The sequence below is a fragment of the Camelus bactrianus genome, chromosome 6, assembly GCF_048773025.1.
Source record: "Camelus bactrianus isolate YW-2024 breed Bactrian camel chromosome 6, ASM4877302v1, whole genome shotgun sequence".
In the NCBI taxonomy this organism is placed as follows: Eukaryota; Metazoa; Chordata; class Mammalia; order Artiodactyla; family Camelidae; genus Camelus; species Camelus bactrianus.
Genome location: NC_133544.1, coordinates 25,594,259 through 25,611,929, shown reverse-complemented (window position 1 = coordinate 25,611,929; position 17,671 = coordinate 25,594,259). Strand labels below are relative to the sequence as shown.

Below are 17,671 nucleotides of genomic sequence, written 5' to 3'. Positions count from 1 at the left end.
TTGACTCCAAGATATTTCAATTCTCTAACATTTGTCACAATCTGTGAAGGTGAGATTTAAACAGGTGTCCTAAACCTAATTCAGATAGTAATATTAGTCATTATATTGATGGTATAATGGTCAGAGATGACTCAGAGCCAACTGTTTCTGAAGCTCAGCCTTTTCATATTGAATTTATAACTGAGAATGAGCTATCAAACATGGAAAAGTTCAGGAGCCTTCTCAGAGAGAAACCTTGCTGGCAGTGTAATTATCTGGGGTAACCAGAGAAATTCTACCTTAGATCAGACAAAAGCTTTTGTCCATCCATGAAGTCCATACTCCTAAAATAGAGGCACAGAAATTAATTTGTATGTTTAATCCTGGACAAAGCATGTCACATATCTGGATGTTAAGCTACAGTCACTTCATCAAGTCACTAGACAAACATTAGAATTTGTATGAAGCCACTCCCCTCTTAGGAGAGTACAGTATTTTCTAACAGCAGCTGATTCTTTTGCAGATGTGGGCACCCCCTGGCAGTCAGCCTGTAGAGTGCCTTTCTTCTGCGGAGTTCCTAAGGAATTCCCCACAGGAGGGCATTTTTCAAAGGCCCAGCCTAGGCCCCCTCCTTAGCTGCTTTTCCCTCTTGTGCCTGGAAGCCTTTTCACAGCAACCTGGGCATTGAGGGGAGGGGAAAGGAGAACCCATCTTTCTCCCTGCCTTTCTGAAATCTGAGTGCAATTGTGCTGGTGGCTGTGGCAGCCCAGGTAAATTCTTTGTAAGCTGAATGTTCCTAGATGGAGGAAAGCCTGTAACACTTTAAACAACAGGAGTTTAAAATATGCTGCAGTAGTTACTTCAGGAGGTGGAATGGGGGAATTCATGGAACTCTGAGATCTGAGACGTCATCTTTCATTTGCTGGCCATTTTCTACGTGCTCCATTCACCCTGCTCTGTACCCAGGATGGCTGAGCTGAATGGTTGGCTTCAGCCAAAGAGAAGCACTCACAAGATACTGAAGGGCAAGAGGAGAGTGAGGTCAAGGTGTTTATTCTTCCCACTCTTGCCATCTCACCATAGGTTGCCTGCCTCCCTCCAAGAAGGCTACAGTTTCTGCAGGCAGACCTCTCTCCTTGAGCCTTCAGGCCCAAGGTTCTGCACTAAACCTTCTGGGTTTTGTTTTGTTTTTTCAACCTTCCCCATGCCTTTGCAGATAGTCCCTTTATGAAAATGTCTTCCAATTACCCAGGTTGAAAGTGCCACTTGTTTCCTGCCAGAACCCTCATGCAACTCAACGCTGACATTGCCAGTGACCACATTTGTGAGTCGAAGAACAAGTCTTACTGAGCAGCTACTATTGTGAAGGAAAAGCTGGGCTGGTCTAACAAGATAACTCACAAGTCTAGGAATGTGGAGAGGCTGGGCTGGGCTGGCAGGATAACTCACAAATCTAAGTATTGGAATACTGATCTGAGTTCTGCTAGACTAACTTGTAAATCTAAGTTAATTAGTGTTGGTTTGCTGTTTATGTTTTTTTGCTAGCCAGCTGGATTTTCAAAGATACATATCTGGCTTTGAAATGTTGGTCTGCTGCCTCCCCACCTCCACTTTTATGATGATAATGCTGCTAAAGCTGTTCCATGCCTATTGGCCGAATACCCCAAGCTTGTACTTTACCCTATAAAACCTCATGCTCAGAGCTTTGGAGCAGAAGCCACTCTGAGCCTGCCGGCGTAATACATCTGAGTACTCCAACCCTCTGATTGGTGCTTGTTTCTTGACTAGCCTGTCGTTTCCGTAACACTATAAGTGTAACAGTGCAGTGCTAGGTCATATTGTGAAGGAAAAGCCGGGCTGGGCCTACTAGTAAATCTAAGTGTGACAAGTGTCGGATTACTGATCTGAGTTCCGCTGGGCTAACTCATAAATCTAAGTTAATAAGTGTTGGTTTGCTGATTCCCTGCTCATGTTTTTTTTGCTAGTCAGCTGGATTTTCAGAGAGACATATCTGGCCTTGAAATGTTGGTTTGCTACCTCCCTGCCTCTACTTTTGTGATAATGATGCTGCTAAAGCTGTTCCATGCCTATTGGCTGAATACCCCAAGCTTGTAATTAACCCTATAAAACCTCATGCACACATCTTGGAGGTGCTCAGAGTTTCAGAGCAGAAGCCCCTCTGACCCCACCAGAGTAATAAATCTGAGTACTCCAACCCTCCAAGTAGTGCTTGTTTCTTGGCTAGCCGTCATTTCCATAACAATATGTTTGCCCATTTAACCATCACAATAAATTCTTTACAGATAAGGAAACTGGATTCAGAGGCTTAATTATGTAACTTGCTAAAGATCACCACGGAATTAAGAAGCAGAGTCAAACTGGAGCCCAGGTAGGTCTTACTCCATAAACAGCTACCTGCTCTGGAAGTCACAGTAGGTACCCTTAGCTCTAGGGAAAAGGCTTGGTAAAGGTTTTAGGGGGCCAGGGAAGAATTAGGAATATGTTTCCACTGATCCCCTGAATTACAATCACTTGAGATGCTTTTTTTTTTTTCCAAATGGAGGTACTGGGAATTGAACCAAGTACCTCGTGCATGCTCAGCATGCACTCTACCAACTGAGTTATACCCCCATCCTTGGAATATTTACTCAAGCTTCTTGGGACTGCCAGTGTTTTTCCCAACCCATTAGCTCTCAGCAGTCTTTGAACCTCTATTATTGTTACAGAAACGACAGGCCAGTCAAGAAACAAGCACCACTTGGAGGGTTGGGGTACTCAGATGTATTACGCTGGCGGGCTCAGAGGGGCTTCGGCTCCGAAGCTCTGAGCACCTCCAAGACATGTGCATGAGGTTTTATAGGGTAAAGTACAAGCTTGGGGTATTCGGCCAATAGGCATGGAACAGCTTTAGCAGCATTATCATCACAAAAGTGGAGGCGGGGAGGCAGCAAACCAAAATTCCAAAGCCAGATATGTATCTTTGAAAACCCAGCTGGCTAGAAAAAAAACATGAACAGCAAACCTACACTAATAAACCTAGATTTACAAGTTAGTCTAGCAGAACTCAGATCAGTATTCCAATACTTAGATTTGTGAGTTATCTTGTTAGCCCAGCCCAGCCTCTCCACATTCCTAGACTTGTGAGTTATCTTGTTAGACCAGCCCGGTTTTTCCTTCACATTACTGGATTGCAGGATTAATAATTAACTCTTATTTTGGCGAATACTTTCTTCCAATCAGGCGGTAGTAGATTGCACAAACTCTAAGAGACCTCACAGACCACTTAAGCAAGTGTCCCCAAGGCCAACCAATGAGAGTAGCAGCTGCGTCCCAGGTGGCGAGACGCCAGATCTTGCTAGTGACTCCAACTAGTGGGGCCATTCCTTTTCCGCCGGGATCTGAATGACGGCGACGGTGACGGTAGAGCCCGCGGGTCGCTGCCCCTGGGATGAGCCGGTGCGCATCGCCGTGCGCGGCCTGGCCCCAGGGCAGCGGGTCACGCTGCGCGCGTCCCTGCGCGACGAGAAGGGCGCGCTCTTCCGGGCCCACGCGCGCTACTGCGCCGACGCCCACGGCGGGCTGGACCTGGGGCGCGCGCCCGCGCTGGGCGGCAGCTTTGCGGGGCTCGAGCCCATGGGGCTCTTCTGGGCCCTGGAGCCCGAGAAGCCCTTGGTACAGTTGGTGAAGCGGGACGTACTGACACCCTTCGCCGTGAAGCTGGAGGTGCTCGACGGCCACGAGCCCGACACCGAGCGGCTCCTGGGCCAGACGGTGCACGAGCGCGACTTCCTGCCGCCCGGGGTGCGGCGCGAGCCGGTGCGCGCGGGCCGGGTGCGCGCCACGCTCTTCCTGCCGCCAGGTGAGCCGCCCGCTTCCCAGGCTATTCAGAAAAGCCCACCGGAGTCCCGAGACCCTGGGCGGCACCTTTCCTGGCCAGGGAACCACGCGACTGTGGAACGCCCCTAACTCCCCAAGTTCCAGAATCTATCATGGATTCTGTGTGGAAGTTTCTCCTTTAAATTCCACTGCACTTCCTGGAGGTACTGCCACTCCCTTAGCTCTATGCTGTGCTCTAAAAAGTGCATTCAGCATCCTCAAAAAGTGAATTTATTAAGAACTGATATGTGCCAGCCATGCAGCTGTGTCCCAGATACTCATATTCATCAACGACTTAGGCTGGTATGCAAGAGTGATTTTTGCCTTCTTTCACAAGGAAGCTAAAACCCACGGATGGAAGCAGTGCCCCATAAATCTAAAACAGAAACGAAAAACTCCCGGATGGTCCCTTCCCCCTATCATAGACAGTCTGTCAGTGGTTCTCAACCTGGGATGATTTCTCCCCACTCTAGGGGCTATTAGACAATACCTGGAGATGTTTTTGATTGTTATAACTTGAGGTGGGGGTGCTGTTGGCATCTAATGGGTAGACATAGATGCTGCTAAACATCCACAACGCACAGGACAGCCCCACAGCAAAGAAATAGCTTACTCAAAATGTCTATAGTGCTGAAGTTGAGAAACCCTAATAAATAAAAACAAGGTGCTTGCTAGGTAAAAGTGGTCTGTAAACAAGACACCTGACTCTCCACTTTCAACCAATTCCTATCTGAAACCACTACTATATAAAAATGCTGGAGTTGCCACTACTTGCAGAGTCCCTAAACTGAATTCTGTGATTATTCTCCAAAGTGAGAGGCCTTGCTTTATTCTTAACAGCTCTTCAGCAATTCACAAACTTAACTAGTTGCTGCCCACTCAACTGTGAACTCCTGGAGCTGGAATTGGGTCTTTGACATCTTTTATCTCTATATTCCTAGAGGCTTACACAGGGATATAATATGAGCTCAATAAATCATACTGACTGATTCAATAAGACTCTCCTAAAGACTTTAATTGAAAAAAAAAAAAAAAAAAAAAAAAAAACCTTCACCAGCCAGTGATGGTATCTAATATTCCAGTCAAGTTAATCTTATGTTAACTATTTTAGAATTTACTGTGTGGCTCATTTAAAATTTATTGTTTTCTGACTCAAAAGCTTTTTGTAAATAACGCAGAAAAGTTCAGTCATTTAACAAGTATGTATTAAGTCAGGAACTATGCTACCTACCTACTGGGGTGCAATTGTGAGCAAAGTCAGACATGGCCCCACTGTACCTACTGCCTAATAGAGGATACAGGCAACTGTACTTGGATCTGTCAGTATGGTAAGTGCTATCATAGGGAAAGAACAGGCCCAGGGTGCTGGTGGGAATGTATAAAAAGCTACCTTGTGGGGAGGGTATAGTTCAAGTGGTAGAATATATGCTTAGCATACACGAGGTCCTGGGTTCAATCCCCAGTACCTCCATTAAAAAAATAATTAAACAAATTAGCCTAATTACCTTCCCCTAAAAAAAACACCCCCCCATAAAAAAGCTATCCAATTCAACTCAGCCTTGGGGTGGGGTGTGATGTGAAGGCTTCCAGGAAGAGAGATCTAAACTTAGATTTGAAGACTGATAAGTCAACCAGGTCAAAAAGATGGAGAGAGAAGGAGAATAGTATATACCATTTTCAGGGGCCAAAGAGAACATGGCACATTTAGGTATGGCCTTTTTTAAGGCTGAAGCAGAGGGCAGAAGGAGGTGGAGAGTATATGCTAATAATCTCCTATATATGTAGAATGTTTTACAGCTCTCAAAACATTCTCCGAGTTCTTTGAGGAAAATTTGGTGGAAACTGTACATCTCATCCTGTTATTTCTAATTTGTGTATATTATTTTTTTTAAATACGTGAAAAATTCTGGAGAAAATAAGACTTTTTTTCCCTATCTCTTCTCCCCAAAAGTTATTTAAAAAAAAAAAGACAAAATAAAAAGGGTCCCCTCAACCTTCCTTGCTTTAACAACTTCTCTTTGCAGACTGCCAAAATCTCAAACCCAAGAGTGTCTTTTGAGAGTCTAAAACTCCTTATGATTTGTGGTGCTCTCCAGGTGCAGGACCCTTCCCTGGAATCATCGATCTGTTTGGAAGTGGTGGTGGCCTTTGTGAATACAGGGCCAGCCTCCTGGCTGGTCATGGTTTTGTTGTGCTTGCTCTGGCTTTCTTCAGATTTGAAGACCTCCCTAAATATTTGAATGATGTGTGCCTGGAGTACTTTGAAGAAGCTGTGGACTTCATGCTACAGCATCCAAAGGTGATTTCTGGTGCTTGCTTGTATACAGAGGAGGTGGGGTAGAGCAGACCCAGGGCTGGATCCAAAAGCCCTACCAGGACACCCAGGGTTGGAACTATGCCATGAAACACAAAGGCTCCTTCCAAAGTTGTTAGGATTATTTTCATTTCCCCCCATCTCTCTCCAAACCCTTAAGACTCAACTGTTTATTCCCTTTAATTCTTGACTGGAATTCAAAGAGCTGTACTAAAAAGTTACTAACCTCAAGTTCTAGTTCTGCATCTACCACAAGAGGCCTTATAATCCTGAATAAGGCAATTTCCCTTTCTAAGATTCAGTTTTTATCATTTATAAGGTTAATGTAAATGTGTAGAGGAAAAAATATGACTATGGATTTTTGAGACAATTGGTGACATTTGAATAGGGACTATGCATTTTATGATATTAAAGAATCATTAACTTTGTTAAATGTGTTAATGGTATTATGGTTTTGTAGAGAAAGTTCTTATCTGAGACTGGAAAAATTAATTAAAACATTTTGGTATGATTATAAATGGAATACATACTCTTTGCTACTATCCAGACTTAAAGAAACCTAAACATCTGTTAAGGAATAAGATGTTCTGCAAGGTCTAACTCTTTTAGAATTGAGGGACTTATTTCAGCAGAGCTGCTAAAACCTAGATGGTCTTGAAAAGTGATGATTGGCTTATTTATGGGAGATAAGGTTCCAGGAACAGGAAGAGACCAAAATAGATAGTAATAAGTTTTGCCCCTAAACCCAGGCAAGAGGGGTTTCTGCTCTGGACCTTTTGCTTAAGATGACCACACTCTGGCCTTCCTTTAGCTGCATCTCTGCCCACAAGGTGTGGAGTTTGAGGGACCAAGGGAATGTGTCCACCTGGAACTCATGTCCTCTTTCCACCATGCCCTTGGGATCTGGAACCCCAGAATTATCTGCCATGCAGCTCTGATCCTGCTTCCAGGCCCTATACCTCTTCTCTGGGTCCATTAATGTGAATATATCTGGGCCTTATACATACAGGCTGGGGTGTCCACATATATGTGTGAGAGGGCCCTCAAGGTATATGACAGAGCCAGGGATGGGAAGAGAAGCAGGGTTGGCCAAGGACCAGGAACTGGGGCCAGGGCCTGGCTCTCCCCCATGCCATGTTCCAGTATGAACTCCAAGGAATTGCAAGATTTAAAATTTGGACCTGACCTTATAAGTTGTTATGGAGGTGTATTTATCAAAGTAGGAGAAAAGAATATATTTTATTAACTTTTAAATATTTATAACTTTTAAATATTTAGGTATAGGGTGTATAAGCCTCTGTGTGTACTCTTGACCCAGTCCCATAAATGTTAATGGAGGTCCTGTGTACTAGGAAATTAATTGATTTGCTTATTAGAAGACACATTTGAACTTTGTGGATTATTGCATAAGGAAGGAAAGCAAATGGCATTTGATAAAGCTCCCAGAGAATATAAAATGGCAGTTTAAGTCTTCCATTTATGAACTCTAAGCTTGTTTTCTCTCCCTCTTTCAGGTGAAAGGCCCTAGTGTTGGGCTTCTTGGCTTCTCCAAAGGAGGTGACCTGTGTCTCTCAATGGCCTCTTTCTTGAAGAGCATCACAGCCACTGTAGTTATCAATGCATGTGTGGCCAACACAATAGCTCCGCTGCGTTACAAGGATATGATTATTCCTGATCTCAGTAATGACACAGCAAAATGTAAGATCACTGAGTCAGGCTTTTGGAGTTTCGTGGATATTTGGAACAATCCACTAGAGAAACCCAACCACCAAAGTCTTATTCCATTGGAAAAAGCCCAAGGGCCCTTCCTGTTTATTGTTGGCATGGATGATCAAAACTGGAAGAGTGAATTCTATGCTCAACTAGCCAGTGAACGGTTACAAGCCCATGGGAAAGACAGACCCGAGATAATCTACTACCCAGGAACTGGTCATTGTATTGGGCCACCTTATTTTCCTCTTTGTAGAGCCTCTGTGCATGCATTTTTGAGCCAACCAGTATCCTATGGAGGTGAGCCAAAGGCTCACTCAAGAGCACAGGTTGATGCCTGGCAGAAAATTCAAACTTTCTTCCATAAACATCTCAGTGGTAAAAAATCTGTCAAGCCCAGCAAAATGTAACATTGTAATAATATACCATTTAATAAAAATCCTATTCATTCTAACATGTATTGGGTTTTCCAGAGCACCTAGGAACCTTTTTGTAACGAAGCAATCATATCAGCTTCCTTACTGGGTCCTTTTGGATTTTCAGCCTTTGCAACTCTCCTTTCTTCACTGGGTTCATCCCTTTCTCCCCTGAACTCTACCCAATGTGTAGGCGAACCCTGATTTTATCTATAGGACCAATCTTTACCTTAAGTAGGAGAAATGTAAGAAGTGCCTGCCCAACTCTCAGTTGCTGCCCTAGCTTTGGCCTTGTGTTCTGGTTCTGAGGACTGAGCTTTTGTATTGCTAAGAGTCCCATATACTTGTTGGGCTCTAAGTGACCATGTCTGAACCTTGGGAACCTGCCCTCTCGAGTCCCTTGAGGAGTGGACTCTGCTTCATTCTTGCCAGTACTCACCCTAACCCTGAATGTGTACTCAAGACTTGTCTCTAGACCCCACTCTGAAGAATGGAGGCATTGACATACTTAGTATCTTAAGCTTTGCTTCTATTTTATGAATGCAAAACTTTGCTTTTATTTTATGAAATGAAAGCTTTGCTTTTATTTTATGAATGAGTCCCTAGACTTCAGTATTTTCCTTACTAATAACTTTACAAAGTAAAATTCAATCCTTTACAAGAAAATTTGTTATAAGCAAAACAGTTTATTGATATATACTACTGATCTACTTCCTCTATACTTGCCATTTGAATTCTCAATCTCAGTACTTGGCTCTTTGATGCCAAAAGACTTTCAGGACTATACCCTGTGGGCCACTGCCTTAATCTTTGGATGTAGGGTTATACCTGACAAATTAAACTTCTCCTCAGCACCATCAGTCTGTTCCTCTTACCTTCCTACTGGGAAGGACTGGGATCAGTCTGCCTCAAACCATTGCCTTGTACTGAGGACTGTCTAGAGTCATGAGACCCGAGCAGAGGATCTTCCCTGAGGGCAATGAGATTTTTTTGAGACACATCACATGGTTTGCTGGGTGCATACAAAATCTTTCACAAATTTTGAGTCTATCCAAGCAAATGCCCATTAGATGTTAACTAATGAAAAGAAGGGTTCCTTAGCAGTAACTTAATTTTGACCAACCTTTAAAAATTTGTGTTGAGTGTAGTTATTCACTATATAGTATACTTTTCTGTGATTTGAATTCAGAGCCTATGCTTTAACTCACTCCCATGCGGTCCTGCTACGCTATAGAGATGCCTTTGGGATGGAGGATCATAAGAGGAAGTTACAAAGAAAATGGCTGGGAGAGTGAGAGAAGTGAAGGCCAAAAAGGTAGCACGAGAGGCTAAGCATGAGGATGGCTACTAACCATCTCTTAATACTAAAGCACTAGGTGTAGGGACAGCCCCACACCTCAATTTCCTCCTTACTGATAAAGCAGCCTTGAAATGCCCTACACCGCCTAAAGGTATTTTGGTCACTTTCCCCTCAGAGTTGATTATATGTGGCCACCCGTCTCTAAGATTTCAAAAAGAGTATCTGGTTGTTACAAAGCCACCTAAAATATGGTAAATGTGAATTAAAAGGAAGAGGAAAAGAATTCATAAAATGGAGTCAGAAATGAGGCCAATACAATACTGCTTATTATGAAATCCTATATACTTGCTTAGATTGGGCCAGTCATTTGTTTTCTAGAGGTTATGCAAAGAAGGAAACCTAACCAGTTGCACAGAATTTACAGCAGTCATAAAATAAAAGCTTAGAAATCAATTTCTCCCAAAGGGTATCCTAGTAAAAACATTAAATGTTGTAAAGGATCGTACCCTCAAATTTGCCTCTAAATAGATATAAATCCCGGGCTCTACCACTTACTGTGTGACTGTGGGTAAGTTGTTAACCTCTCTAAGCCTCCATTTCCTCTATAAAGTGGGGATAATAATAGAGATAATAATAGAAACTATTTCATTGGGCTATTGTGGTTAAATTAAATAATCCAAGTAAAGCACTTAACGTATTTAAACTCTCAAAGATTGGTGCTTAGTAATTCAGATGAGGAAATTGAGACCCAGGAGGGTTAAGAAATATACCTGGTTGATGGGAGAATTGGGTCAGTCCAACTCCAAAGTCCATGGCCTTCACTGACCATTTGGCTCTACTGCCTTCCAGCCTGAGGACACATGCTCAAATAGTACAGAGCTGCATGACGGGTTACTGGAAAGTTAAGGATAAATGAGGGTCACATAATGAAGACTCCATAAGCCAAAACGAAGAGTTCAGATTTTAAATGATACTAAATAAGGAGCTATTCTAACATATTGATATATTTTTGCTTTTAAGTGGCTGTCAGTAATTTTTCCTTAAAGCTTAGTGGCTCAAAGAAGTTGAAGCCTAAAATAAACTTAATAGGAGACACTATAAAAAAAAGAAAACAACAACAAAAAATTAATCAGAAAATATAGCCATGATAAACAACAAGGTCCTACTGTATGGCACAGGAAACTATATTTAATAACTTGTAATGGCCTATAATGAAAAAGAATATGAAAAGGAACACATGTATTTGCGTAAATGAATCACTATGCTGTACACTAGAAATTAATACAACATTGAAAATTGGCTATACTTCAATTAAAAAAAATACTAAGAGGGAAAAAAAAATATCCTATGTTAGCCCATTGTTCTGCCTTCTTTTGTACACCTAATGCCCTTGAATGTACTTCCATCAGGGTGAGAAAGGCCAATGGACCATTCTGAAAGCAAATACATGTTTTTGTTAACCACTGATTATTTTTAAAATATTTGTATAAACCTGTTACAAATTTCAGCCAACTGAAAACCAAAAAGACTTCTTAATTCTTTCAGAGTATCATGGCTAAACTTATGTACATTCATTTTAAATGGTCTTTGAACACTGGGAAGATAAAAGCTTGTGGAAGGCATTCTATTTTTTCAGGTGGTATATGCAGAAATGCACAAAATTCAATATTCATGGCTACTATAATAATGGATTTGGGGGGTATAAGTCAAAATTACTTGAGCTGTTTTCTAAAAGTGGGAGTCAGCCATATATAAGCATATATTCTCCAAAGACAGAAGGACTGTAACAAGTACTTTTCAAAAAGACAGGATTGTTGTATGGCTCTAAACCAGAAATACTGGTCCAGTAATCATGTGCTTTCAGTAGCAAATATTTTCCATCCATAAATCAGGAAACACAATAATTATGATCTTATTTATGGGGTAAGTAGGATAAAATACATATTTGGAAATGAGATTGTTCCTAAAAGAATTCAAGATTTGTATATTTACCCTTCTTTCTTGACATAGCAGTTTAACAGAATGTTTTCACCTGGGTTAATTAACCTCATTTTACAAGTACACTTTAATTAAGATAGAATTCTATAGTGGAAAACAAAATTTAACTTACACATATCAATACATTCTTCACTGTAAAAGATTCAATTAAAAGTCCTCTTAACTCATTACTCAATTACGGTTTTCTCCAAGTGGTATTTACTGTTACCAAATTGATGTGTACCCTTCCAGAACCACTTTGTATACATGTACATAAGAATATTTGTACGAATGAAAAAATATGGTTTTATTTTGTGAGTTCAACGCCTTTTTCTTTAAATAAGAGAGACACCATAAATGTCATGTTAAGTTTTTTTCTTGCATTTAAAAAAAATATACATTTTTAATAACTGTGCCAGGCCACAGGACAATACAGATTACTTCCACAGTGTATACATCTGTACTGCTGCCTCACCTGAACCGTTTAAACTTCAACCTTGACAGTCTTTCTTAATCTTAATTGAAAAATAATTTCAATCAATAAGAGGAATTTAGCTAGGGCCTAGTAGCCTCATTCAACCAGGTTTAGGAAACAGTGTCCCCTGATGGCCAGAGAGAGCTATTAGAGAAGGCGAGTGGCTGGCATTTTCGGTCAGAAATCATTAATTGTTGTTTCCATGTCTTGGCTATTGTAAATAGTGCTGCTATGAACACTGGGGTGCAGGTGTCATTTTGAAGTAGGGTTCCTTCTGGATATATGCCCAGGAGCAGAATTCCTGGGTCATACGGTAAGTCTATTCCTAGTCTTTTGAGGAATCTCCACTGAAAAATTGTGCTCTACACTGGAATTTGACACAACATTGTAAAATGATTATAAATCAATAAAAAAATGTTAAAAAAATAAAATTGAAATAATAAATTATCATCAACATAAAAAAAATCATTAATTGCTCATTCTCGGCACGTCAAAGGGTAGGCAGGCTAGGAGTGAGCTCCTGCCTCTTCCGGACGGTCCCAGCCCGGGACCTCCAAAAGCACAGCCCATCCTGGGCCTTCCTAAGTAGCTCCTTCCTGCAGCTCTTTGCTGAGTGGCGCCCCAGGGACCACCTTCGGCCTGATGCCGAGGGGCATGATGAAAACCCCCCATCGGAGTGGAGGACACCGTCCACCAGGCGCCGCGGCGGCCGGCAGTGCAGCAGTCGGGCGCCCGCCTCTGTCCAGGTGCAGAGCTGGTTCTCCAGACCCAGCCGCGCCGCGTTCTGCAGCGAGCCGGCCGCCTGCCTGGCGGCTTCCTGCTGCCCCCTGGTGTCGGAAGCCTTTTACGCAGACTTTCAGTGGATCCAGGAAACAGATTTATGTAACTGACTTGCTTTGCTAGCTAATTTGTCATTTGAAAGTAACGGGAGTGTCTTAACTCTTTTGCTTTGTCGCCTAGGCATGAGGCGGGACATTCATTCCCCTAAATGGTGGCGGGGATTTAAATTTAATAGGCTTGGATACCTCTCTTATGCCAGCTGCCCATCCTAACTCCTAGTGCTGCAGGCGTTATGTACACCTTGCAGGTTTTCTGTTACTAAGCCTAAAACTGTGGACATTTTCTAGCGTTAAATGCTTGTTTGTCCATCTCTGCTAGGCAGAGCTTTGTGTTAATTTAATTTTTCTTGTTATCATTTCTTGTAAAAAAAAATGGCAAGAGTAGTTGCTACAAATCTTAGCAACTATTCGCTTGGTATCTGTTCAAGCCCCAAGGTGACTGAAGTCATACTATACTGTTCAGTCTTTTGTACTGCCTTTATTTTAAGATAAAGATGACCCTTCTAGTTGTGGTATATTCATACAATGGAATACTACTCAGCGATAAAAAAGAATAAAATAATGCCATTTACAGCAATATGGATGAACCTAGAGATCATCATTCTAAGTAGGCCAGAAAGAGAAAGAAAGATACCATATAATACCACTTATACGTGGAATCTAAAAAAAAGAAAAAGAAAAGAAAAAAGAGGACAGTAATGAACTCATCTACAAAACAGAGACTTGCAGACATAGTAAACAATTTTATGGTTACTGGGGGAAAGGGAGTGGGAAGGGGTAAATTTGGGAGTTTGAGATTTGCAAAAGTTAACCACTATATATAAAAATAGATAAAAAAAAATTTATTCTGTATAGCACAGGGAATTATATTCAGTATCTTTCAATAACTTTTAATGAAAAAGAATATGAAAACAAATATATTTATTTATCTATACACATGACTGGGACATTACGCTGTTCAGAAACTGACAAATTGTAACTGACTATACTTCAATTAAAAAAAAAGATGACCTTTCTTTTATTGTCTCATATATTCTAATACCTTGGAGACCTTCGGAGACCTTCACCACGATGAGAAAACTGTTGTGTTGCTCATTTCATAGATCAAAGAACAAACAGCTTCTTTATAGCATAAATGAGGAAACCAAGGCCTAAAGTGTTTTAACTACTAGCTAGGTGAGGCTAAAAACAGGGTGCAAATTCTGAGCTCCAAACTCTGGCTGAATGAGTGAATCAATGAGTGGAGTAATTGGTTTTTTAAAAGCCCAGTCTGGTTTATCCCCTGCCCTCATCTTCAAGATCCTCAGGGACAACTAAGAATCTTTTAAATGAGAGATTTAAGACATTTTCGTAGCTATGAGGTCCAAGCAAATTTCCATACTGGGGATTAAATTAATGAATTGAAACAAAATAAAAATTCTCAGTTATTTTAATATGGTAATCAGATTAGTATTTTGAAACCTGTAGTTGGAAAACTCTATTGCCAGAATGAGTTTAAGGATCTGAATTTTTTTTTGTTTTTGCTTTTTATAACAGATTTATTAAGACCTAATTCAGATACCATACAATTCACCCATTACAATTGATTTTTTTTAATTGAAGTATAGAAGAATTGAAGACCCCTGGGATCCGCCTACTAAAAAGCCCTATCCCCCTTGAGAAAGCCAGTGCCCATTCTCTTTTTATCATTGGGGAGGATGACAGGCATTAAGATCTCTGTTTATGCTGACAGAGCTGTGAAGCACCTCACAGAGCATAGAAGACAAATTTCACTCTTTTAAGCTGCTCTAATGCTGGGCACAGACTAGATCCCCCTTACAACCCTTTTTTTCTCTGTAGCTCTGGATCCTGAAGGGGGTCCTGTTTTGGGAAGTGGGCAGCTCAAAGCTCATGCTGTGGTTCAGACTGAGTCTTGGAAGATAATCTTAGAGCTTTTCCACTTGCATCTAGAGTAAAGGCTAACAAGCTAGACAGTTAAGTTTAGAATATGCTCAGAACAAATCGGGGGACAAACTGAGTATTTTTGACAAATAACAACTGAGATCTGGACTTCTCATGGGCATCTGAAAGCTTTTAAAAGAAGTAAAAATACTTGCTTCAACTTCGTCAGAGCCTGTAGCTTTGATACTATCTATGTTTCTCCATGTTTGGTTTGTTTTGAGCTTGAATTCAAGGTAATTGCTACATGAAAACCAGTTTTCAATCTGCCATTTACCCACTTTTCCAACCACCCTCCCTGTCATCTCTGTACTTTCAAAGATTTTTTTAAAACTGGCATGTGATACCTCCTATACCCGTCCCAGAGGTTTTAAAACTGTTTCAAATAAGGTAAATACAGGAATATAGGCCCATGGTTTTATGATGAGGAACAATTGGGCTATGATAACTTGTTCATAATAGTCAGAGGTTGGAGTGAATTCTAATAAAATGACTTAGAGGCTAATTCGTGGTAGACTGAAGTCACAGAATCCTTTCTTCTGTAAACCAGACTTTGATTTTTCTCTAGTTGCCACCTGTTCTGGGATCTTTAAAGAAAGTCAGAGATCCTAAGATACTTCTTTAAAAACGGCAACCAATTACTAGGAAACACTTTGATTCTCTATAGTTGCCTTATCTCTATATTTGTACCTTAAAAACTTTTCTTCCCACTTTTTTCAAAACTGTAGTATTTTAAAAATAGGCTGATTCCAGGTCCCAGTCCCAAGTTGATAATTACCTATGTAGACAATATAATTACCTGAGGGAAAGACAAAGTTTATCCCTTCTGCCTTCTACTAACTTCACCAAAATTTTAATTACAATTTGTGGGTAAGTCTTAATTTATTACAATAATCCTAGCTGAAGTTCTGAGTTTTGTTTATAAACTTTAAAAATATATGTGGAATTAGAAGATGTTAAAAGTTCTGGCCTTCATCATAATTTAGTTTTGATTTAGTTTTAATTTATTTAGGTTCCCCACCCCGCCACATACTTGAAGAGAAAGATTAAGGTATTAATTACTAGCCTTTGATTTTGGTTGATCAGTGGATCTTGTGTTCAGAACTATATTTTGGGCTCTTCTTGGCAAAGGATGAAGTGTTGTCATCTTAATTTGTAGTATCAATAATTCCCCCCTCCAAAATTAACATTATTTTTTTAACTGAATATGTTTTAAATTATTAGCATCACCAAAGAAGTATTTATATATGTACATATACACACACATACTACCTCCTGATTTTTGGATCATTCATGTAGATTTTTAAAAAGAGTTTTATTTTAAAACAGACCAAAAACATAGTGAGGGGAGAAATTGGCTTTTTAGCAAATAACTATAATAAGAATCATAATCTGGGAAACTATTGAAATTTGACACAGTGCTCATTCTAAATCTGAACTGATAAACCTCTTAACTTTAAGAATTAATGATGCTATTAGGCTTTAAGTTCTTTTTAAAAATCTTTTTACTTTAAGATATGTAACTTTTAGCTATTTTTTCGATCTCTAATCATCTATTCACTGTGACAGTGTTTCTTTTCTTTTAGTCAATCCAAGTTCTTGTTTAAAAATTAAATATTTCTTAATGTATTTGGTTTTCTATCATTTTACACTATTTACCTACACTTTTCAAAGGGTCTGCTAGATTTTCTGAATTTGCGGAAACTGTTTCAGTAAGATTTTTAACCTTTCTCTCAACTTTTACCCAGGCCTGCAATAAGAGCAAGTGAACCCAACCATATTCTGTGATGAACAACTTTTAAAATCTATTTTGTCATTTTGCAGGATTAAAAAAACAAAGAAAGGATCTAAGTTATATAATCTTTCTTTTTCTTGTGTGAAAGTTTTTAACCTTTGAGTACCTGAAACTCAAAATGTACTTGATGGAAAATGTACCAAGACATTGTGAATTCATTTGCAAACAAGCAGATTTCTGTTTATATAGTGGTAAATAGTTCATATGATGGTAAATATCCATGTTAAAAGTTTACTACTGCAGTGACAAGGAGAAAGTAGGAAAAAACGTTCTGAGCAAGCATGAAAATAAAGCTGATTTATTAATGATATTTCACTATTAATATCAACTCCTTATGGTGTAATCCACAGTTTTGAGTAAAAGGACTACTCTGCTGGGTTATAAGATATATTTAAGGATTAGATTCCCATTACAGTCACATCAACAAAACTGGTAGAGATTTTGGCAGGTGAAAAAGAATTCTAGTTTGGAGAGCTATGGAGATGTGAAGCTCTTCCAAAAAACACTACAAGAACAAAATTTGAATATGTTATGAATATATATTTCTTCAGTAAACATTTAACTTTTTCTTATTTTTATGAATTGATTAAATTACTTTTTTCAAAGTGAATATATTTTTCTTATTTCAAAATTTAAAACCTCCACATTATAGAACAGTCAGAAAACAGACAAGCAACATGAGCATTGTATTAGTTGGTTCAGGTTGCCAGTAAAAAAATACCACAGACAAGGGGTTTAAACGAAAGTTTGTCTTCTCAGTTATGGAGGCTAGAAGTCCAAGATCAAACCACAACAGTGTTTTTTGGTGAGACCTCTGTTCTTGGCTTGCAGATAACCACCTTCTCACTGTGTCCTCACATGGCCTTTCCTTTCCACCCACCACTCCTGGTTATCTGTTCCTCTTCCTATAAGGACACCATTCCTATTGGATTCAGGCCCCACTCTTATGGCCTCATTTAACCTTAATTACCTCCCTAGAGGCCCTGTCTCTGAATAAATTCACATTGGAGGTTAGGGCATATGAATTTTGAGGGGACATAACTCAGTCCATA

At 40.1% G+C, this 17,671-nt stretch overlaps 2 protein-coding genes across 2 annotated transcripts in view; one reads left to right on the top strand and one right to left on the bottom strand.

The window, feature by feature from the left end:
• HEATR4 (HEAT repeat containing 4) overlaps positions 1-17,671 on the bottom strand; it is a 106,308-nt gene that overhangs the window by 87,700 nt on the left and 937 nt on the right. The window contains exon 2 of the mRNA XM_074365276.1: positions 10,366-10,489. The gene's annotated coding sequence lies outside the window, so the exon portion shown is untranslated. The remainder of the gene's footprint in view (positions 1-10,365; positions 10,490-17,671) is intronic.
• Positions 3,254-8,333, top strand: ACOT6 (acyl-CoA thioesterase 6). The gene is made up of 3 exons (XM_010963294.3): positions 3,254-3,838; positions 5,952-6,154; positions 7,684-8,333. Exons 1-3 carry the CDS (start codon positions 3,382-3,384, stop codon positions 8,287-8,289), a joined length of 1,266 nt encoding a protein of 421 aa, XP_010961596.3. The 5' UTR covers positions 3,254-3,381; the 3' UTR covers positions 8,290-8,333.

Excerpts from the sequence above, each read along its gene's own strand:
- ACOT6 (XM_010963294.3), top strand. The coding sequence starts at position 3,382 with ATGACGGCGACGGTGACGGTAGAGCCCGCGGGTCGCTGCCCCTGGGAT. Across the intron at positions 3,839-5,951 it reads CACGCTCTTCCTGCCGCCAG|GTGCAGGACCCTTCCCTGGA; the intron begins GTGAGCCGCCCG and ends GGTGCTCTCCAG. Across the intron at positions 6,155-7,683 it reads TCATGCTACAGCATCCAAAG|GTGAAAGGCCCTAGTGTTGG; the intron begins GTGATTTCTGGT and ends TCCCTCTTTCAG.